General features: G+C 33.6%; 1 protein-coding gene across 1 annotated transcript; it reads right to left on the reverse strand.

The window, feature by feature from the left end:
* Window positions 1–5,949: 5,949 nt before the first annotated feature.
* On the reverse strand, window positions 5,950–20,022 carry LOC139099190 (vertebrate ancient opsin-like). Its single transcript, XM_070651587.1, has 8 exons — window positions 19,939–20,022; window positions 19,766–19,841; window positions 16,750–16,900; window positions 16,645–16,689; window positions 12,766–12,971; window positions 11,686–11,843; window positions 6,585–6,965; window positions 5,950–6,093 (listed from the first exon to the last, which is right to left on the reverse strand). Exons 1-8 carry the CDS (start codon window positions 20,020–20,022, stop codon window positions 5,950–5,952), a joined length of 1,245 nt encoding a protein of 414 aa, XP_070507688.1.
* Window positions 20,023–24,942: the final 4,920 nt, after the last annotated feature.

Below are 24,942 nucleotides of genomic sequence, written 5' to 3' on the forward strand. Positions count from 1 at the left end.
TTGAATTGACTTGAATCAACTTGAATCCATACAAAATCTAATTCCACTTCGAGCTCTGGTGGCAGCATTATGAACATTAAATCGTGTGCTGATCGGGAAGGTTGTATGAATATAGAGTACTATGCTTAAAATTATTGATTTTCCGGTCTTTTTGAGGGTTTCTTCATGAAAAACATCGAAATACAGAATTAGTAATCCTCTGGGCGAGACATTATTACAGCCTGTACCCGAAGCAACACTATTGAATCGCTAGAATGCCACTAAGTTGCCTGTTACATAAGGGTGCCCTGATGGTCACGTCAATACAGTTTTTGGACCACTTTTAAGATTGAAAATGAAATTTGCCGCATCGTGCTGCTGGAGGTATTTGTCAAAGTGATTACAATCCATAGAGAATTTGAAATACATCCTTATAAAAAAGCTGTCAACAATTATACTTAACTTAATCTAAATTAAAGAATATAAGCTTCAATGTTTTCATTTATATGATATTCAATATATTTTCTGTTATTTAATCAGCATTGAGGTTTACTGAATATCAACCGCATTGTAAATTGTGCATCAATACAATTAGATATTGCTGTGAGACAAATGCTGTGTTAAATGTCAGATCAAATTTCACTTATTGACGTGGCTTGATATTTATAGATCAAGACAAAGTCGTAGCTTACAATGCGGTAATGCTGGATCAAGCTTGTGAGAATTTTTATCGAGACAACGGAAGTAACTTCAAACTTTTTCAAGTTTCATAAGGTATGCCATAAGTGTCATGAAAGGTAAATCGAATAATTCTTCAAGCTGAACACCAAGACATATCTTAATCTTGACTCTTTTTTTATCGAATTCGTTCAGCACGACTTCATTTTCATACAAATCGTTTTATTCCTTTCGAGACTTTTTACTCAGTATTTCTATGAGTATCAATTCCCTTGTTGTTCGATTCGATGATATCGTATTAATTTTTGTACTATTCTTGTCACATTCGTACAAGTCTTGGACACAATTTATTTCCTTTCGTCTACAATTATTAATTATATTTTCTGTCTAAAGACACAAAGAGCAGTGCTTGAAATTTCATGGAAAATGATACACAATCTTAGTTGCATGCCAAATCCAACCTTTTGTGTTGCATCATGCAACTCTAAAATAAATCAATAATTTTAAACAGAACAAAATGAGTTTAAAGTTAAAGATGGAACTAAAGGACATAAGACAACCCTCAAGAGACAAAAATACAATAAAACTTGATCTGAATTGGACATTAAATTGCCATTAACTAGATGTATTGTATTTTTGTCCATTTGGGAGCTAAGAGTGGAGCAGGATGTGATTAGTCCTTCCTATGTTTACTATATTTCCTACTATATACTCCTATATACTTCTATATATTCCTATATACTTCTATTTTTATAGGTACTAAAACTGATGTTGATGAAACTTGCTCGAATAACCCGAATTGGTTAATCAATCAAAAATCCGGATCCAAGCCGGACCCGAGCGACTCAAATGAAGAAAGCTCTGCTAAACCTCTTTTTATTAACACTAAATGGAAGCCGCTTCCGTTTGGCCTCCATATAGGTGACAAAAACACACAGCATCCATTTGGTGTTAATAAATGAGGTTCAAGGGAATCTTTAAAGCTCCTAGGTGAAGCCTTCTTCAATTGTGTCCCTTGGGAACGTCACTCTGACTTGATGCTATATTCCATTTTCATTCGGAAACATCCCAGCGTTACGCCGAACTTTCGCCAAATTTTGGGTAAGTTTATCAATCTGTGCTATTCGGACAGACATAAGCTCAACCAATCACAGCCTGCTCCATTCATTAACAGCTCTGAATCCTTAAAACATCGACTCATAATTAATTTTTTGGACATAAGTCCTTATGTAATTGATGAAATTAATTTTAAATAAAAAGGTACACAAGCCACTTAATGGAAAAACTTTTTATGCCACTGCATTCTGGATTGTGTCATGCTTTCAGGTGTGCAAAAAAATAAACTATGAATTAAAGTTTTTTATTGTAACAAAATATAATTATCATGTTTTACACAGGCTTTGCATTTGAATTACGTATGGTCATTTAAAGAAAAATGAAGTTTGGTCCAGAGTTGGGAGGAGTCCAAAGTAGAGGCGTCTCCATTTGAGACTCCAGTGGAGTTCGGACTTCAGGTATGGACTCTAAAAAAGGCGCCTTTTTGGAATTTTGGGAGTCCGAACTCATAAAGTCCTGCTCAAAGCTGGAAGCAGAATTTGCAGGACTTTGGAGCCCGGACTCCATGGAGTCCGACAACACTTTTTTTTGAAGACCAGATTTGACAGGATTCCCAAGTGGAGGCGCCTCCTTCGGAGTCAGACTGTACTTTGTTTTGGAGTCAAACTCAACCTTTTTTTGGAATCTGGAATCCAAAAGAGGCGTATCCAATTTGAGTCCTGTCAACTTTCGGGTTGGAAGTCGACTCGAATTTTGAATGGAAAAGTCGATTCCAGTCGACTCAACTCCATACAAAGCCCGAGTCGACTTTAAGCTCTAGTCCAATCAACTCTGGTTTAATCACATATCTGATATCTAAACTTCAAATCAGCTCCTCTGAAATGTTTGTTTTTTATGAAAAAATCACATTAAATTTCTAGTCATCTTTTTATTCACACAATGACATCATCACTAGTCAAAGTTTAATGATTTTTTTGATTTATTAATTAGAAAATTCTACTATTCATAATATTTTTAATATTTATTATTTTGTCTAATACGTCTGACTGCAAAAATAAATTTTCTCTCTGTTATGTATTTTCTATACAGCTAAAAATTTTCATTTTAATTGTACCATCTGTTTCAATTTTATGACATTTCTTGTCGTTCGATTTTTTTTTGTGTTTTACTTTTCGATACGTGAATTATTTTTTTAAATAACTTTAATGGAACTAAGACTCATTCACACATTTTATTAGAATTATAGGGATTGAAGTTGACTTGGATTTTGGATGGAATTGTTGAGTTGACTGTCTTGAGCGACACAAATGAAGAAAGCTTTGGCATAGAGCTTTTAAAGCTTTGAAAAAGCTCTTTTATTAACACAACTAAATGAAAGGCGATTCCTTGTGGCAAGGATGGCTGTCATAGGACTGTCATATGACATACCTATGACGATGCCTTCTCCATGTCTGTCACTCAGTCAGAGAGCTTTTAAAGCTCTGCCAAAGCTCATTCAATAACATCAAATTTTAGCCGATTCCATACCACTTAAATGACTGCCATATGGCATCTTTATGGCGGAGACTTGATCATTTGTGTCACTCCTCCATTGAGCCTTTAAAGCTCCGTTTAAGCTCTTTCAAAATCATCAAATAGAAGTCGCCTTCATGTGACTTGAATGACTGTCATATGGCATCTCTGTGGCAGTGACTTCCTCAACTGTGTCACTCAAATCCGCCCAAAATCCAACTCAACTTTCAACATTTCATCAGAGTTGCAAAACAGGCACCTGTAGCAAGCAAAAACCGTACGAATTCTGAATCATTTGTAGGGCTTTGGAAGAAAATTATCAATAATTTGTACGGTTTTTTCTTGATTTTGCCTGTCACAGGTGCCTGTTTTGTGACTCTGCATTGATTTAAAAATTATTATCCTTAAAAATGTATTTTTGATATGGATATGAACATTAATGTTCAATTTAAGCTCGAAAGGTAATTAGGAAGAATTTATTGTTTCCGTTCCTTGCTAAATAATTGATCTGTGTTGACTAAAATTAAAAATAATCCATTTTTTGTTCCTTTACATCCATACAATCTCAATTAGGCTAGACTAAATCAATTAATAAATTCTACTTGGTGTCCTTTTCCTTGTTCCTTAATTATCGTCCATGGAGATATTATAAAGCCACAACTTAATTAGTCATTCACAAAATTAAAGACAGTCATTGCTTTTGGATGTAAATTAGTTCTAACAAGATTGATTATTAGTCCAATATTATTGGATGTAAGCAGTCAGTCACTGAGCTGCTATTTAAAATAACAAGCTATCAACCACAAATAAATCAAATAATCAGTGCGGAAAGTCTCGTGTGGTTTTTCCGTGAAAAACTCATCCATACATGCGTTTTGGGATAATTCTGGCTAATTATAAAGTTCTGAATGGGAAAAATATCATATCCACTAAGAGGCAATGAAAATACTCATTTAACATACTTCGTATGGTATGGTCATGTCACTTTTTGAAAAATGTATGGGGCTCACTAGATTTCAACATGTTTTATATAGGACATGATGTGAGTATGTGCAATGTCTTTTAGTGATGCAATGTAACATTTTAAGTGCTTTCAATCGTATTTTATCAGTCTTTTGAGAGTCACTCTGTATAATTTAAAATTAATAAGCCATGAAAGATGATAAACGGTTGTGATTTGATTTCTGTAGAAGTGTCTTGGTCGGTATACATTGAGATGTTGCTGTCTTGTTGCTCAGATAGCAGGATACTTAGAATTAAGTGGTCGGCAATTGGCAAAAACATAAGATTCTCCAATTGTCTGTCGCTTATCCGAACAGCACATCTATTGTGCATCATCAGCATTTTGTAGGGTACCACAGAATTAACGGTAAGACAAGATGTTGCCGATACCCTGATCTTCGTGGGCTCCGCTAAACCTTTTTTATTACTAAATATGGATGCTAGCTTACTCATTTGTGTCGCACGGGTGGCTGTCACGTATTTGCGATCCATTTTTAATGACGAAACATTAGTTTTGCCGCATTTTACAGCTCGGGTTCGCTCTTAATATGCTGACATCTCAGCACCATAATTGCAACATTCGAATCTGTCGCTCGTAATTGGGAAACTAAATCAAAAAAAAAACATTTTCTACGATTCTAAACATCACTAAACATAAGAAAAGAGAAGCTCTGAATTTTTAATTTTGTATATTCATCATTTGCAATTTTGCATCTTTGCATGCAAGTTTTTGTTGAAAATTATTCAACTATGTAGACAGTTTGTATTTCCTTCAATTCCCAACACAAATTTTCGCTTTATGTAATTTACATCAAGAGGATTTAGGAACTTTATGGATCGTTTAAGAAAACGAACATATTCAAAAAGAGCTCTCGGTGGATGTAAAAATTTTTGGTCACATTGTTGGGTTTTTGTTGCAAACATTGAAGGAGGACTGCACAGCATATTTTTCACAAAGATGCAGTAATTCTCGAGAGACACGAATAAATCTCGTTTGAATCCTTGAATTTACTTTAATAAATTTTATACAAAATTGTCCTGGGGCTGTTCACTTGTTACGGTCAAATCTGATTTAAAACAATGGAAAATTCCATAAATTCCAATGTTTTGTCGAATAAAGCTTGCTGATCTGTGACGTAATTAGTGAACAGTCCCCACTTCTCGTTTACATCTTTCCGCACTGTCATGACAAAATTTAAGCTAAAGGAAATTTCAAATAGAATTTAGTTTTTCTCTTATTTTTAAAGCTCGTTTCAAAGAAATTTTATTTCTTTTAAAGTCACAAACAAATTTTTTGTTTCCCTTGCTTGAGGTGATATTCGTTACTTAGTTTTTTTAAAGCAAAGGACCGGATGTACGCTTCGGAACATAATTTTTCTTATAAACAGAATTCAATTATAATATTCTTTATTAGTGAAATTCACCAGGGGTTAAATGACTTTGTGTAACATTTAAAATATTGTTGATTTTGTCATTGTATTACAATGTTGTCTAGTGTTTTGATGTATTTGACATTGCTTTCTAATGTTTTGCAGTATTTAACTATGTTTTCGAATGTTTTGCTGCATTTAACACTGTTTCTAATGTTTTTTCTCGAAGTTTACGACATTTTGCAATGTTTTAATACAAATTACAACATTTTGCAATGTTTCGTATGATTTTATATAGTTTTATTGCTTTTTGCAACGTTTCATAATTTTTGCAGTGTTTCTTAATGTTTTGTCATATTTTACGATGTAATGTTTTCCTTGATTTTACAACATTTTGTAATGTTTTACTTGTTTTAACAACAATTTGCAACGTTTCACTCGATTTTACCACATTTAACAACATTAAACATTGTTCTGCTACTTCTTGCAATTTTTCCTAATGTTTGATCATATTTTACGACATTTAGCAATGTTCTACTTGATTTTACAACATTTTTGTAATGTTTCACTTGATTTTAAAACACTTGACAACGTTTTACATTGTTTTATCGACATTTTTCAATGTTTCATGATCTTTTGCAAAGTTTAACTTAATTTTACATCATTTTACAGCGTTTTCCATTGTTTTACCGCTTTTTACAATGTTTTAATTGCCTTTACAACATTTGATAACGTTTTACAATGTTTTACTGCATTTTAAAATTTACACAAAGTGATTTCTCCCTAGGTTTTACCTAAGCTCTTCCGAATTTTCCATCTCAATTCAAAGCTTCAAAGCCAGGACCAAAACTCGCAATTTTTAAAACTGAATTTTGATCTTGATTTCAAGAATCTATTGGAATTGAGAAAGCCTAATTTCTACCCTAAAGTATCTTCGATTTTATAAAAATGTTTTTTCCACTTTACTCGCAATCATTTCCAACTCACAAATTTGTCTTTGAAGTCATTCGAATCAGACATTTCATGATGCTCATTAATTATAATTTGAAAATCACTTTTAAGCAACTCTATTTGAGTTGATTTTAAATTATTATTATGATTTTTCATAATTTCATTATTATTATGTCGTAATTTTTGACTTCCTATTAAAATATTTAAGTCTTTATCCTTCTTCTCATTTAATTGAATTATTTTCGCACGTTTTCGATTTCCTTTATGTCGACTTTTCTTCTTTTTATCAAAACTTGTAAATGAACATTCCATATAACCTCTACAACTTGATTCTGACATTTGATTTGTTAGTGTCTCGTTCATGGTTGTTGTATGGTGATTTTCCTTTCCGAATATTCTCCTCCATGATGCACGAAACTGTAAATTAATAACAAAATACTCGATTTAGTTCAGTTTTTAATACATTTAAATTTTTAATTTTATTCTTTGAAATGCAAATTTTATGCTGGACATGAGAATGGATGTTTATGTTTTCAATAGATTTGAAAATGATGTTTATATTGAATTTTGTGTGCAAACACGTTTTCCCTTTTTTTATGCTTTCCTCATGTTCAAATATCATTGTTCAAAATCGAAAATGAACATTTTGCTGTCTGTAGCTCAATGTTTATATTGAAATCTATTTTATTAATAGGATATCAATCAATAGTATTGAAAAATAAAAGTGTGATGTTTAGTTTCAGAGCTTATGCTGTCTATTTAAAGAGGTTTTATATTAAGTTATTGTGTTGCGTGGGATGTGAAGCTTTAATGGGTCAATTTAGCAGGAAATTGTCCCGATTAATTTTAGTTTTCGAGGTAAAAATTGATTGAAATAAGCCATTAAGTGGGCGCCTGGGCTTCCTTACGTCCAGAGGGGTATTCAAGGATAGGAGTACTTTGAGGATCAAACCCTTCCCTTTTTCCCCGAACCCCTTCTCACCCCTCCTAAATCTTGACGACCCCCTGCACACGTCTAGCCGCTTATATGGCAACGAAATGCCACAGGACCAACCACACTGTCCTACTCGGGTGTCTTGCAATTCCTCAAAGCTCCTCCAAATCAAAATGCGCATAGCCTCAATATCCTTAAGATCTTTTCACAACACAAAACCCATTAAGCATACAAACTAAAGCATCCGAGGAATAAGAAAAGGAATTACAACTATTTACAGTCTGACGATATAAATTATATCAACTAGATTGAAGATTGAAGAGAGAAATTTAATTCGGATGCTGATTAAGAAATGCAGCGTGAAGATGGTAAATGGCTCCTCGGTGAGCGTGAAGGAGCAATTTTAAAAATATTTAATTGAAAATTTTGTCTCGAGGGGAAAATTATTTTTGTTCTTGAAATGCTTCGAGGATGAAAAATGAGACTCGGTGAAGTTTTTTTGTAGTTTTAATAGTTGAATTATTTCGAGGGCTTTTGGAACTGAAAAGTATGACATGTCTTATTGTTCGGGTTTTCAGAATTCTCGTTTATATTAAATTTGACAGAGCTTTAAGCCAAGCTAAGTTGATTCAAGTCGAGTGAAGTCGACTCAAGTCTAGTGAAGGTGACTCATTTCGAGCGGAGTAGACTCAAGTCGAGCGAAGTTGACTGAAGTCGAGCGAAGTTGACTCAAGTCGAACGAAGTTGACTCAAGTCGGGCGAAGTTGACTCAAGTTGAGTGAAATTGACTCAAGTCGAGCGAAGCTGACTCAAGTCGAGCGAAGCTGACTCAAGTCGAGCGAAGTTGACTTATGTCGAGCGAAGTCAATTTAAATTCAATTAAGCTTTATGCTTTAAAACTCTTCTAACAAATTAAAGAAAATTTTTCAATCAACAAAATGCATTTGATCTAGTTTCTGGTATAAAATGATGCATATTTTCACAAAAGCTTTTTTGAAAATTAATTTAATGAATTCAAATTTAATACTTTATGTAGAAAGATTTACCTCAAAGGATCTTAAATATTCTATTTCTTGTTCGTAAACGAACATTACAAATTAATGAAATGCTTCAAAATTCATTCCATGCTAAAATTATCCGAGAATGAAGCTTTAAGCATTCTGGTTTAGTATATTCAATATTTATAGAGTTATTCAGAAACAGCATCAGCAGTGGTGGTGGATTGATTATTGTTTTCCGACTTCTACTCGACTTATGCCCGAGCAACACGAATGAAGAAGGTTCCGTCAAGCTTTTAAGACTCCACTAATGTTCTTTTATAAACAAAGAATGGAAGCTTCCTCTATTTGGTAGCCATTTGGATACTAGAGTCATATGGATTCCAGCAAGGCTCAGACACTCAACAAAAAATTGTGAAAATTGTACAATTTTTACAATTCGTATGGAAAAAATTGTGAAAATTGTAAAAATTGTACAATTTTCACAATTTCGCAATTTTTGTATGAAAAAATTGTACAATTTTTACAATTTTTACAATTTTTTGATGTAAATTTCAAGAAACTAAGCAATTTAGTAATCCAGTTAATAGATGAAAATCATAGTTTTCAGAGCAGTAAAATTACTTTGTGAAAACATGGAAAAGGTGAAAAATGTTTATTTTGACTGGATTTCTTGAAAAATCATGTTTTGATGCATAATTCATTGGCGAAATGTGAAATTTTTACTCTTTTACTTACAGAATGGGAAAAATATCTTGTAAATTGCTATTTTTTGCAATAATTTTCTTAAACTATGATGAAAACTCCAACGGAAAAAAGGGAATTTCACCTCGGTTTTCTTATTAAGGGTAAAAAATGCCTCAGAAAAGCCGAATTTTGCTTCGGTTTCTATATTTGGGGTAAATTACTCCTCAGAAAAGCCGAATTTTGCCTCGATTTATATATTTGGGGTAAATTACCCATCAGAAAAGCCGAATTTTGCGTCAGTTTCCTTATTTGGGGTGGAAAAATCCCTAAAAAAATAAATCATTCTTTGAAAAACCTCTCGAAAAATTTGAATTTAGTCTCTATTTTCTTATTTGGAGTGAAATATTCCTCGTGTAAGCCAAATTTTGCCTTATTTTTCTTAAATTAAAATGAAAAATCCTCGGAAAAGGCAAACTTCACCTCAGTTTTCTTATAAAAAGATGAAAACCCCTTGGAAAATCAATTTTTCACTTACATTTTCCAAATATGAAAATAATTCAAACCAGTTTATGTTAATTAGAAAATTGTACAATTTTGTCAGTTTTGTATGAAAAAATTGTGAAAATTGTACAATTTATTCGACGCCGTATTGATGGTAAGACATGAAGTTGCCCTGACGGCACCATGACTGACGATTCCGACCCATTTTTGTGACGAAAAATGGGGATTGTTGTATTGTGCCGCTTGGGTAAGTTGCTTGAATTTCTGAACAAATTATGTCACAGAGAGGTGGTTCAAATATGGACATCCAGAATTGTATTTGAAGAATTTGTTCCAAAAAGGAGGGTAGAGGATTGATTAGCCATTTCTTACGAATACACCGCAAACACATGCGTATCCTTTGAACGACCCACACATGTGTTTAATAGATAAGTATTCTCATAAATATTAGCTTCTAATTAGAAACTTTGTTATGCTTAGTTCAAATAACAAAATACGACTAATAAAAGTTATATAAAAAGTTGTCAACTAATAGTTCTTTTATAGTTAAGTTGACCATCATTTTGAATCTTATACAGCATGTGCTCATCGAATTATGAAAAATAAATAAACTTTTGTTTGAACTGTATGAAAATCAAATACGAATTCATGGTCAGACGAATGTTTCAATTTTATGAATAATTTTCTCTGTTTGCTGTTAAAGTAGACATAATCCTGCATATTTAATGCAAACAATTTTTCATATTTTATAAGTCTTGAATGATAAAATAAAAAAAGCTGTACTTGTGCATAAATACAGAGAAAAAAAGTATCATTCAGCCTCTTAAAATTAATATGGCATGGGAAAAGTATGGAAGTAGTGAGGATTTTGATATTGTATGAAACGTATTTTTGGAATTCTTTTGATTAATTTATGAGTTGTTGGTCAAATTTGAACTAAAGTGACAAAATAAATATGTCAGACTTATGCCCGAACGACACAAATAAAATAGGCATCGTCACGGAGCATTTAAGGCTTAGCTTAACCTCTATCACAACAAATTGAAACCTCATTCGTCTAGCGATCATATTGCTGTCAAAAAAGGCGGCTTCCATTAATTTTTTAATAAAAAAGGTTTAGTGGAGCATTAAAAGCTCCGTGGCCAGACAAATTCATTTTTGTCGCTCGGGATCGTAGAAATATTTTTATGAATTATAGTAATGAATAAGACAATTTTTGTAACTACCCAAATAACACACGTCGATAAAAAGGATCAAAAATGCAGCACCAGACTGACGTCGCTCTAGGACGCGCTATAGTGCTAAATTTAAATCGAAACTGTAATAAACACAGGACTGTGGCCGAATATATGATTTCTTAATCGATTTTTGCTATTCGAGCTATTTATCATGTCCCAATTGACCGGTCATATTAGCATATTAGGGAATAAACTTACGGAATGTGAGGGTTAGTATTCATTTTTCCGATTTCCACCTCAAAATTTAAGATTTTTCCCTCGAAAATTCATGCTGAAATCATAAATCCTTCCCCCTAATTTTTAAGCCACACATCCCTCTACTCCTCTCTACTCAGATCTATAAATTTCTAGCTAGTCCCTATATTTCATTCAGACATAATTGCTTTAAATTTAATTGATGGCAAAGATACTAAATCATACCCATTTTTGGATTACGCTAGAATTTATACTTAAAACTTTATTAGACCATGTTGTTCATCATTAAACTCACAATCCCAACAATTAATTTAATTCTTAATTTCAAAACTTTTTAATGATTATAAACCAAAAGCCGGACATATGGCTTGGAAATAAGCATAAACCATTTTTGTAATTTTCTACCCCATTCCAAATGTTGCAGCTTCTCATGTCTAACATAATAAATGTATTTTCCAAGTATTTTGCTTTTATGACTTTCCCGTTTCCTTTGTGCTTAAAAAGGATATGATAAATATTTTTCGACAGAATATTTAAAAAACAATGTGAAAGTTCTGCAAGCATATAAAATGTGTGATACTTACTTGAGAGTTGCTTATGACGTAAATAATTGGATTATAACATATACTAGATTTCGCAATAAGAGCTGGCAGCACCGCAAGAGCATTTGATATTATATCAGGATCAGCAAATTGTTCTGTTAGTGCGAATATGCTGTATGGAGTCCACGCAACCAGGAAAGCTGTTTTTTTTGTTTTGTTTATCGAAAAAATGAATAGAAAAATGCGAAAGATTTATTGCAAGTAAATCCAATGTAAAGTTTAATAATACATAAAAATATGGTATATCTCTCATATATTGCCTTCACAGACTCACTGCAACAGCAATTTTTTATGGCTCCAACAATGATAAATCGCCACCGGAAGCTTGTCCGATCGGCACAAATTATTCAGGGCAGCTTAGTGATTGCCAAATGTCACCCAAGTCTCTGTGATATGGCTGCCATGCAACATATGTCATATGGCGTCAAAGTTACTGTCACATGGCTTCAAAGTTGCTGTCACATGGCTTCAAAGTGGCTGTCACATGGCATCCAAGTAACTGTCATGTTACATTCATGTGATTGTCATATGGCGTCCAAGTGACTGTTATATGGTATCCATGTGACAGTCATATGGCACCTAATTGACTGTCATATGACATTCAAGTGACTGTCATATGACACCAAATGACTGTCATATTGAGTACAAGTGACTGTCATATGTCATCCAAGTGACTGCTATATGGCATCCAAGTGACTGTCATATAATATCCAAGTGACTGTCATTTGGTATCCAAGTGACTGCTATATGGCATCCAAGTGACTGTCATATAATATCCAAGTGACTGTCATTTGGTATCCAAGTGACTATCATGTGGTATCCAAGTGACTGTTATATGACATCCAAGTGCCTGTCTTATGACATCCAAGTGACTGTTGTGTGGCTTTCATGTGTCTGTCATGTGGCGTCTAAGCTGCTGTCATGTAGCGTTGGATGCATTGAAGTATTGCCACGTAAATTTTGTGCCGATCGGGATGAGAAGATATGTTTCATATTTTTTCATGATTTATGTAAATTTTTTTTGATGACAAAAGGATATATTATTCATTATTCAGGTCATACCTATAATCATGACTGCAATCATTCTCGTCACTTTACTTTCAATTTTATTCACACGTCCCGCCCTTAAAGCATTTTCTTTCATCGTTTTAATTATTCTAGAATAACTATATGTTATGACACAAACAGGCACAATGAGACCAAAGATGAATAAAAATATAATGTATGTTGTCGCATTCAGAGTCTTCGTCTCCCAGTTTACAGAACAGCTGAATAGATTTTCATAAAAAAATAAAAGAGAAGAAAAAAGGATATTAAGTACAAAGTGAATGTATGTACATACATATATTCAGTTTCAAGTGACTTCACAAAAATTGCATTTTAATAAAATTATACACAATAAAGATCATATGGATGTGAATTAATGGCAAAGGAAGGATGAAAATATTTTTATGGATGCAAAACTTATGGAACGAATTTATTTTGAGGAATTTCTTTTGAAAATTGGAACTGTACATTAGTGGTATATAAAGTTTTTGTTACAAACATAAGTGGTATTCATAAATCTTCGATGTAACTGTTGGGTTGTTTGAGGATAGAGTATGGAATATAATAGAGCACTTTTTAGAATTTTTTGAAAGTCTTTTTGTTACTTATGGAGGAATTTAAGCGCAATTTTGGTTGGAAATTAAATATCCCTAGCCCAACATGCAAGCCCGAATATTACAAATTGGCTAATCGATCAAAAATCCAGAACAGACAAGGAACATGTTCATGCAATGCGAACAATATACACGCTCATTCAGACGAATATGCTGTAACATTGTATGTTATGGAATCATGTGCCAGGTCGGCGTGAGCCAGACTTAATGCCGGATTTGGTTTAAATCTGGTAACATACAAGAGTCACTTTTGTTTAGACCTCAATTTTGGATTGATAAACTGAGTTGTGCTATTCGGGAGATTAATTAAAGAAAATAAAGGCAAATAAAGTTGCTTAAATAATAAGATGAATAAGGTCATGTATACAGAAGGGCAAGTGACGTCCCAGTCCTTGAGGTAACTACTTCAGACTTTGTGGATGTCTTTAGACATTCCCTACGCGCGGCAATGGTCCCTCGTGCGCCCCAGCCAAGGAGTAAATACTAAGATTCAGTAATATAGGACTCTCCTATCGAGTGCTGTGTTGGGCATCCTGGAAATGCCATGAACAATATGCCGTGTGTGGTTTCAGTCGAGGCTTACCACCAATGTATATCGTGCAAGATAAAATGTTGTACACCATTGATTTAACGGTTTAAAAAAATTTGAATTAATTTGTAATTCACAGCAAAATAATATTTTTGAAATTGATCAAAAATTAACAATGAAATTCTTGGAACTACTATTTTTTAAATCATGTTTCCCCCCCACTGAACATTATAAATGAACAGCACCCTTATTGATTTTTAGAAATTTATATATTAATTCAGATTGAAATTCCCACAGATCTGAAAATCCAATCTAAATAAGCTTTATTTCATTGAAAAACCATAACGAAAAAATTTACAGTTCGACTGACATGCATGCAAGTGCATGAATGAAATAAATGTAATTTAATTAAAATTAATTTCCATCTCTCCTTGTATTCCCGTATTGGACTATGGGACTTCAGATTAATAGCACAAAAATTAATGTTTAAATATTGATTTTCAGCACATTAAAGGAAGAGATTATCTTATTTAATGTACCAGAATATATTCAGATATAAAAGATGAATATAATGGAATCAGCGACTGCAAACAAAAAGTGGACTTTTTTTATTATTAATTATGGCTTTTCATTCATTTAAAAGCACATGTTTGTCAGAGACAAAACACAAAAGATTCACTTGGCTGGTTGGTTGCTGTATATTTTTGACATTAAAAATTAAACCGCAGCATATCTGAAAAATGAGGGGATTTAAAGCTGTCTCAAATGAATTCAAGCCCTAGTGATATTTTTACTTTTTTGAAAAGAGTTGTTGAGTAGTTAAATGAAAGCTTGAAATGTCATCTAAAGTACAATGAATGTGCCGCAGTAATTGAAATATTTTTTTTGTTCGTACTTTATGAAGTGGGATAAATGACTTAAAGCTGTTAAATGGGTGTATGACAGGCGATGAGGGTTGATTCGCAGTTCATTTTTTGTATTAAAATAAAGCAACTCTCCTCATCTTTCACGAGTTGTCAAAGATCAGTTCAATGTTTGGATCAGAATGATTTTAAACTGTGATGCTCTTAAGAAGTAAGAAGGTCTTGATAGCTTAATTAGTAAGAAATGGGTCACGATAATTGGAGTTGAATTTGAATTCCTGAGTTCAAATCCTATCATCAACCAAGTAATTTTCTCAAAGCTTACATACTTTGAGATCTTAAAGCTCATAGTTAAATGACAGGAACCCAGAATTTAGGTATGAACTAGGCACCGTAAGATACCATGAATGGTGTTATTAGAAATAGGAAATAAAGAGGAGAGCTGCAAATTTTCCAAAGAAGGCTTTTACAAGAATAAACCTTAATATTTGGAACTAGAGGTTACATGGACATTGGTTCTCTAAGTTGTGGATTCTCGAGACTTAGGCCAAAATTTGCCGTTCTCGAGACTCAGATCTAGAAGAATTCTCTTGTAGTTTCTGTCTCGGTTCTGGTCTCAGACTTAATAATTCGTTAAAACCCTATCTAAGATTTAAACAATGTTTTAAATCAACTGCTGGGACAACTTACTTCTTTGAAAAGATTTAATGCTGTAAACCTGAAACTAGCAAGCAAAGAGTTTGTTCTCAAGAGCAGACCAAGATGAGACCCAAGCGACACAATTGAAGAAGGTTCTTCCATGAGAGCCGACTATTTCTGGCTGCCATATGGACGCCTTTCTGGCAGTCATAAGGGAGGTCATCGATCACAACTGATCTGTACGACCAGTGAAGTAAGTAAGTATATGGGCGCCTCATGGAGGCGGCTTCTATTATGTATTAACAAAAGAAATTTAGTAGAGCCCTAATTACTCTGTGGCCAAGTCTTTTCCATTTGTGTTGCTCGGAAGAGTAGCATGTTCAACTAGTATATTTAAGCTGAGCATGACCTTTACTTTTAAGAAGAACATTATAAATATTGTATAAATAAACATTGTTTACGTATTCTACAAAGAATTTCGCTAAATTTAAGAGGAAGGATGAATAAAATATGTAATAATAATATAAATGCCTTCCTAGTAAATGAATGCATGACGAAGTCCAAGTGCTCTATTATTCTATCTAAAAATATTTCTTACTAACAAGTTCCAGATACTTAGTCCTCAATGCAAATTCTTATGTTACATAAAAATTTTATTTATAACTAAAACCTTGAATAATTCGGGTATAAAATAACAAAAGAAGCTTTTTTGTTCCTTTCTTTGTTATACTATACGCTCAATAAAAGAAGACTGACATTTATCTTATAAAACAAAAATACATCCCACATGACTTCAATCTTCTTGTGAATCATTTTCTTTGGATATCCAATAACTCAATTTCAATTATCCAAGATGAAGAATATTTCAAGGGTTAGACACTCCAAAAGTATAGTAGTGCACTTCATACAAGTAAGTAAGGACAGTAAGGTACAGTAAGGTACAGTAAGGTACAGTAAGGTACAGTAAGGTACAGTAAGGTACAGTAAGGTACAGTAAGGTACAGTCAGTACAGTCAGTACAGCCAGTACAGTAAGGTACAGTAAGGTACAGTAAGGTACAGTAAGGTACAGTAAGGAACAGTAAGGTACAGTAAGGTACAGTCAGTATAGTCAGGACAGTCAGTACAGTAAGGTGCAGTAAGTACAGTCGTGTACTCTTGAAGTGTCTACTCCTTGGAAAATATGACAAAATAATTTTTAAGGCAGTCACTTGCGTCACATTATGTTTATGAATATTATTAAAATTTACCTTATCGCTGCAGCTTCAGGAACGTAAGAACCCCATCCAAACAGTCTGACAAGTGTGAAAAAGAAGTTAAGAAGTGCTTTAAAAAAGTTAAAAATTTAAACTTACGGTGGAGATGTCAAAAGAAATGAATATATCCAGATAAAGCACACACTTAATTTAGCACCTTTCGTTGAGAGATGAGTCGCCGAAAATGGACAGCTTACAAGACAATATCGTTCATAAGCTAATACTGTTAATGTCGTAATTGATGTTATACCTGCAAAATAAAGAATTCACTTAATGATTTACAGATTCATTATTAAGGAAGGATACTGGGAATCTGAGGATCATTCACAGATGACATCCAATATTTAAGGCTGAATAAAGGTCTAAAAATTTGTCTCGAAGTTCAACAAACAGGAAATAAAGTTTTTTTGGATAATTTATTCAACCGTAAACTTATTGGGGATTATTATGTCTCCGCTCTGTAGATGATTTAGGATATGTTGACATGAGGATGCTTGACATTGATGCTGAAGTAAGTTTTTGAATATAAACCGTAATTAGTTTCATATTATGGATTTAATCTGAGGGATTAACTAGAAATGAATCTTATATTGAATAGACAGCAATAATCTGACTTTGAGTATAAGGAACCGAGTAGCATATATCGGTTGATCTATAAAAAAAATCGACTTCAGGGTGATTTGACATTTATTTGATTTTCGAACAGCGTAACGTGTTTATCAAGGCACCGCTACGGTATGAAGTGAAATTGCCCTGACGACACCATCAAGGCTGATTCCGGTTCAATTTTTACGACAAAAAATGTGATTCGTCGCATTGTGCCGTTCGAAGGCATGACTCTGACTTGGTGCTGTATTCTTTTTGAATCCGGCACTATGCTGTATGTTGTATAAATTCGGGTATGACTCTGGTTCATACTGGATTCGCTTTAAATCCGGGTATAATTCTGCCATAGAGCCATAGAGCCTTTGCATGTAGCCATAGAGCCTCCGTCATAAAGTCATAGAGCCTTTGCCATATAACCATAGAGCCGGATTTAAACAGAATCCAGCACTAAGTCAGAGTCATATTCCCAAGCGGCACAAAGCAGTGAACTTATTTTTTCGTCATAAAAGCGGACTAAAATCAGCCGTTAAGTTGCTGTCCGGGAAATTTCACGTCTTCGTATGCTTTCTCGATACCGAGACCGGGACCGAGACCTGGATTTCGGGAAAGCATACGGTCTTACCATCAATATGGCGATGTCATGGAAAATATGGTATGCTGTTCGGAGATAATCTTGAGCTGGCTTATGTATCGATTAACCGACATGTGCTATTCGAGAGGGTAATTGAATGTTGATAGCAATTCCAATTGTATCTAATTTGAAATTTCAAGTAGGAATCATCAACATGCTTTAATGTATAATAACATCTTGCTTAAATTGAGTCTGAAATGCTCTGTTTACAGACCTGTTCCTAATAGCTTTTCTTAGAAGGTCACAAAGAACAAGAGAAGTGCTATGGGCAATGCCTTTAAAATGTAACGTGAAAAATGACTTTTATTGTTTCAGCTGTCATAGGTATACCTTCCCGAAATTCCTTCGGTATTGATTCTGGGACCTTAATCACAAATTCTCAGTAGATAGAGAGGTGACTTATACGGTACGGAACAATAGAACAGCCCATCCTTAGGGAAGCATGTTTCACAAATTCAACAACACAATATTAAAGCAGGTCTTAAAGGCAAATCTCATTTTTTGTAAACATATTTTGTTGTTATCCGTGAAGAATGTAGCCTGAATTATCCGCAAATACATAACAAATTCTCAGTAAATATTTAATTAGTCTGTTAATTTATTATGAAAGAATGTCTATTATGTGGATGTTCCTTTATTTTTAGGAAAATTACAAAATTGTATGAATTCCATTCTAACCTCAAAATGTAGCATGGGAATAGCATAATTTAACACTTCAGTAAACACAACATCAATTTACAATTTATTTATTTCTAATGGAACCGAACCTCTGACAGCTTTTTATAAATATTGAATTAATTAATTTAAAATTTAATTTTCTATAGCAAACAATATAAAATTTTGGTTGAAATTAAAAGCTGTAAAATTCTAAATTAATTACCCATGCAGAAAATAGCAGTGCTTGGATAGAAACACAGTCGACAGCGAGCTTTGAAATAAACTCAATGCTCAATATTTGCTGATGCTTTTAAAACTTTTTGTCTTTTACAATTTATTATAAATTCATTTTGCAATTAAAATAGAGTAAATGTTGTGAAAGCTTTGAGGTTAGAGTTTCAAAAAATCAGGATTTGGATGGATATTGGACTTTGAGTGACACAAATGAAGAAGTTTTCGCTGTGGAGCTTTTTGGGCTTTGTTAAAGTTCTTTTATTGACATCTAATCTTATCCATTTGTATACCAAATTGAAACAGGCAAATATGGCAACTATGACGCCATATGTCTTCATATGCAATATTTCTCTATTTGACCGCCATATAGCTTCGTATGTCATATAGATTTACGAGTCAGCTATATAGCTTCATATGCCATATAGCTCTATGTGGCAGCCAAATGACATCATATGGATATAACTCTATGTGGCAGACCATATGATTTCATATGCCATATAGCTCTATAAGGTGGCCATGTGACTTCATATGCCATATAGCTCTATAAGGCAGCCATGTGACTTCATATGCCATATAGTTCTGTTTGGCAGCCATGTGGCTTAATATGTCATAAAGCTCTATGTGGCAGCCACATGGATTCATTTGTCATAAAGCTCTATGTAACAGTCACATGTGTTTCCATGGCATATAACCCAATGTGACTGCCACATGGCTTGATATGCCAAATAATTTATGTCACAGTTACATGTCATTTAGCTTTATTGGTTCCTAAATAGCGCCATATGCCAGATTTTTCCATTTAACAGCCTTATAAAACTATTTATCTTGTTTATCATATGGCAGCCAAATTTAAGCGGCTTCCATTTGATGTTATTAAAAGAGCTATATCTTAAAATCGAACTTCCGTGTCGAAGCTCCTTTCAGATATCCTTCTTCAATTGTGTCTCTCGGGATTAATCCATGAAAATTAAATTTTAGTATACTAACCTAAAAGTGACATGAAAAAGCCATATGCTATACAAAGGGATTCCCCAAAGATCCACTGATAATGCCATGCGGATACCTGAAATGATTACAAAGACAAAGATTTATTAATATTTATGTGAACTATTCCTTGACTTTGACATTAATTAATTAATTTCATCCAAGACATTACTTACTAGGGCAAATGGATTTCCAATGATGCTAACTGAAAAGTCACTACACACTAAATTCAATAGAATTATATTCATGGGAGTCCACATCTGTAACAATAAAAAAGTAAGAATGAAAGGAAGGAAATGATGTCAACAACAAATGCATACTTTGATCTTCTTTTTAATATATAAAAAAACTTTTCTAATAATATAAATTCTAACTTAATGCATTATGATCTTGACTTTTGAGGAAACTGGTCATGATTTTTCATTACAATAGTTTTCAATTGCATACTTCATCCTGAATTTAATATTTTATAGATATCAGAGTGTGGCCATCTCAAATTCGAGTTTTTCGACATTAGATTGTCGAAAAATTCGAACTCAACTTATTTTAAAATAAAAATTTACGTTACGAAGAAAAGTAAAAGTAACGGTCGAAAAAAATTTGAATATTAAGGACGAAAATTTTTTGAAATATCTAGCGGTCGCTTTTGAGAAAGCCACACACTGATAGATATAACATTTTTTTGAAAAGTTTTGCTTCCTTCTTACTTCACATGTAACCCTTCAATCAAGTCTATCAAGAAAATTTGTATCCCATTTACCCTCTTTAACAAATATGTTTAGGTAGATTAGGTCGAGCTACTCGAATATTCGAGAAACAATGTTTGACCTTCATCTCCTTTACATACTAACTGTCTCAAATCGATGATTTTGATGCAGTTCTAGAAAAATATATTTTTTTGATAAGGGTTTAACATTTTTATATGAATGGAAACAATATGGATAAGGGAAAGGAGTTGTTTTCTGCCTACTGAAGCAAGTTGAATGAAATTTCAATTGGATTCGCCATGATTTCAAGGTTAGAAACCTAAAGTTAGTGATTAGAAGCCTAAAGTTAGGGATGAATTTATGGTGAAATTCCATGTAAACATTGAAATTGATGATGCTGATGCAATATTACAGTTAATTGATTAATTAGGTTGCAGACATGAATTTTGATTTATGTGAAGCAAATGAAGGTCAATCAATTGTTCCGTAACGCGAAAAAACTAGTTTTTAGACATCCGGTATAATTGTTTGAACCTATGTTCTATTTTTCGCGACAAATCATGATGGTAAGCCTAGACCGAAACAACACACGCCATAAGGCTCATGGCATTTCCAAAAATTGTTCATGGCACACTAGTGTATCGCGGTACACAGGTTGCCCACCATTAGTTTAAACTTTAACAACATCACGAACCACCCAGCCCATTTCCTATTACAGAGGAGCATAATTGGAAACAGATTTTGAATTGAGTCGGTTTGTCTCCCAGTTTCCACTTGAAATGTCTATTACAACTCTACTGAATGCCTAGACACACGGTCGAATAATGACAATTTCTCCGGAACGTTTATACACAAAATATGCATTACTCAACCATTGGTCTGGTTATTAACTAGAACATTATGTCAAGATGTTCACTCGGGATGTTATTAGTCTAATAGTTTTAACGAGAATATTCGTCTCTGAATCAACATGGGAATCAAAGTTATACATTTTAATTAGAAAAAATAATCAGCACTTACTTGGATGTCTTTACACATTAGAACTATAACGAATAGGTTGAGAAAAAATCCAAAAAATCCAATAAAGAATAAAGTCACAGCAGTTAATATATAAGCCCATGGTTCCATATGATGATGGAATATTGATGTATCATCCATCTGGGATATGGCTTCAAAATTATCACTAATATTGTTCATCATAAATTATGATTTATGGCACTCATTACACATATGATTGATATCAATCTAATTAATCCCAATTGTGTCTTAAATCACGTCTCATTAATTCATTATTGGCACTAATCATGATGTTTTATGACATTAGTGAGCTATAACTTGATAACATAACTTCCACACACTTAATTAGCATTTTTTAAATCACTTCTTATGTCTTTTCTTAGAAAAGAATTTTAATTCCACTTAATGCTAGTCGTTGATCTCAATATTTTGCTAATTTATCTCATTATTTTATTTATAGTCAACACAGACACTAGGTATTAAGTTTCTTTTGATGATCTATAAAGAAATAATAATTAAAACTTGAGTATATGCTTGTGGATTTTAGTATTTTAGTGAGAATATACAGTGATAAATAAGTATCCATAAAACACACGCTGTGGAAATGGCTGAAAGAAACAATATTTTTGTGGCGGACCACATGATATCCAAGACCAGTTGACATGAATATTGCCACATGGACGCTCTGTGTCTACCACTTGAGTATCATGAGAGATGGTTGAATGTCTGGCTTCAAACCGTCATGACTCTGGCCTAAGGCTGGATTCCATCGAATTTTGCTAGGATAGAGTCTTGCTAGTTTAAGTCTGGATTTTCAGTTATTTTTGATGTGTATCCAATCTACAACAAGTTTTTCATGGCGGACCAAATGGCATACGAGTGCATGTCGGCCACATGTCATCCAACTACATGTCAGCCATATGACAACCAAGTGCACGTCGGCCACACGCATATATCAAACACTTGCCTGCCAAGAACAATTTGTGCCGATCAGGTTGCCTTCTGAGATAGTTGACATTTAAGTTATAATCTTAAGAAGCTTGTAAGTCAAGAAGTTCATCGATATTCAAAGTTGTTGTTCTCATGAGAGTATAACCTTAGTAACAGCAGAAAGCAATGTTTTTGCATTCTTATTATTAAAAGATTACAGTAAACAAGTTAGTTCCATTTCATAATATCATAATCACTGTCACAAAACTTCTAAAAATCGATGTCAATAAAAGTTATAAAATATTCTATTTTTAATTAACTAATTTAAATACTATTTTTATTTATCTTATTCCGCATTTAGCTACTGCAACGTGCAACAATTAAAAGCCAAAATAACAACTTCTGTAGAATAACAAGTATCGCATTAACTTTCAAAAATAATAATCAACTAATTTCATAAGAAAATTTTCAAGTTAAAGTCAACAACATTATACAATGTCATAACTTACTGCTATTATGAATATAATCATGGATTGTTAAGGGTGCAGTCAACTTTTATTAAGTTGTATGGAAGGGATTTATTAATTTTTAAATTATGATGATGAAAGAAGTAACACTCAAGGGCAGATTTAAGGGATATCCTACTTTTTTGAATAAAATTCTGTAATTTGCTAGGGGTTTTTTTGAGCCAGACGTTGAGTGGTCAGTAGACCTACTGTTTATAGTGGGATCAGAATCATTCCTTTGACGGCGATATTTTCAGCTTATGGACTTTAGCCTACAAAGGGAGACTGCATACAAAAGATTCGAAAAGGGACAGTTCATCCTGCCGAGTCTCGAACCCATGACCGCTTGGTTGGTATCATAATAACTAGGTACCGAAGTACGAAACCGTTCGGCTACCGAGCCAGTAAGACTCACTTAGGTCGATTATGGTTTTGGCAGCACTTATATATATCCGAGCGACACAAATGAAGAAGATTCGTCACGGAGCTTTTTATGTCCCGCCAAATCTCGTTCATTAACTACAAATGGAAGCTGGTTCTATTAGGAAGTCATACGGATCTCCAAGGATGAATTCTAAGGGTTGTAGTACGGGTTCATTTCTAGCTACACTTCTGTGGATGTCACATCCAATACATGTCTTTTGACTTGACTGACCCAAACAAATAATGAACATACTCACTTAAATGAGCGTTCTCATGTTCTCATGTTTGTATACCCCTGCCTCTCAGGAGTATGTATCCCCCTGCCTGTTCAACCGTTTATCCCAAACCACCAAATTTCCCAACCATTCAAAGAAATGAGGAGCACAAAAAATCATCTTAAATAGGTATTTTTGAATTAGTTTTAAATTCAGATTTATAGATCCACTTAGGACTAAAGATATGTTATTTGAATTTGCATTTCCATGTATTTTAATACGTGTATGCTCAATAAGCTTGAGGCGAAAATTGGTCACGATTTTTGCATGAAAACAATAACACGTAACGAGATATTTCCATAGAAAATCCATTTTCTAAACCACAAAAAAGCGCTCAACGTAAAAAATATTAAATTTTTAAAATTGAGCTTCAAAATACAATGTTTTTGTGCTAGCTATGGGTAAAATGCTAGAATTTTCAACATCACACAATTTAAATATGAAAATTGAAAATACCAGAAATCGATTCAACTTTTTTTTAATTCATGAACTTTATTTCGAATGTCATGGTAAGCCTAATGTTTAGTACAGTGGTGGACAACCTTTTATAATTCGCGGCACACCAAGGTGGTAAGGCTCGATCAAAACCGTACAAGTTATATGGTTCATAATACGACATATAATACACTAGTGTGCCGCGACACGCAGGTTGCCCACCACTGGCTTAGCGGCACACTTAGGTGGTAAGCATAGATCAAAACTGTACAAGTTTTAAGGTTCATGATAAGGCATTCAGTACACAAGTGTGCCACGATACACGGGTTGCGCACCACTGGCTTAGCGGCACACTTAGGTGGTAAGCTTCAACCAAAACCATACAAGTTATAGTGGTTCATGATACGACATACGGTCCACTTATGTGCCGCGACACACATGTTGCCCACCACTGGCTTAATAAAAAAATATGTAACAACCATTTGGAAGCTGTACAACATTACCAAAGCAAATACAATTCCATTCATATCGGAAAGAGCAAAAAATAGGAACAATTTCTCATGTTTTTAAAGAAGCAAATTGAGATCGATACAGCATCAAGTGACGTTGGACATCAACCTCAAGATTGACCTAGATAAGAGCTTCACCTGGTATCTAAGATGATGTTTCTTAAACTTTCTAGAGCACGAAACATTAAACCACTTATTTTATATCCTCAATCCTCATGCTTTTTGAAGCACACATGAAACATCTTAGAATGGATTTATGTTCAATTCTTAAAAAAGAAGATATGAAGATGATTGAATAGGAGCCATTACAGCAGAAAATTGAAAGACAATGTTTGTCAATTGATATGATGTAAGTGTTTGGTAAGGATCTGGCACTCG

This window comes from Chironomus tepperi, unplaced genomic scaffold (assembly GCF_022539635.2).
Source record: "Chironomus tepperi strain 1889 unplaced genomic scaffold, CSIRO-AGI_Ctep_v1 contig_465, whole genome shotgun sequence".
Taxonomy (NCBI): Eukaryota; Metazoa; Arthropoda; class Insecta; order Diptera; family Chironomidae; genus Chironomus; species Chironomus tepperi.

Coding starts and splice junctions, on each gene's coding strand:
- LOC139099190 (XM_070651587.1), bottom strand. CDS start 20,022: ATGTGGACTCCCATGAATATAATTCTATTGAATTTAGTGTGTAGTGAC. Junction 19,842..19,938: donor TTGGAAATCCATTTGCCCTA/GTAAGTAATGTC, acceptor TAATCATTTCAG/GTATCCGCATGGCATTATCA. Junction 6,966..11,685: donor ACGTCATAAGCAACTCTCAA/GTAAGTATCACA, acceptor ATTAATTTACAG/TTTCGTGCATCATGGAGGAG.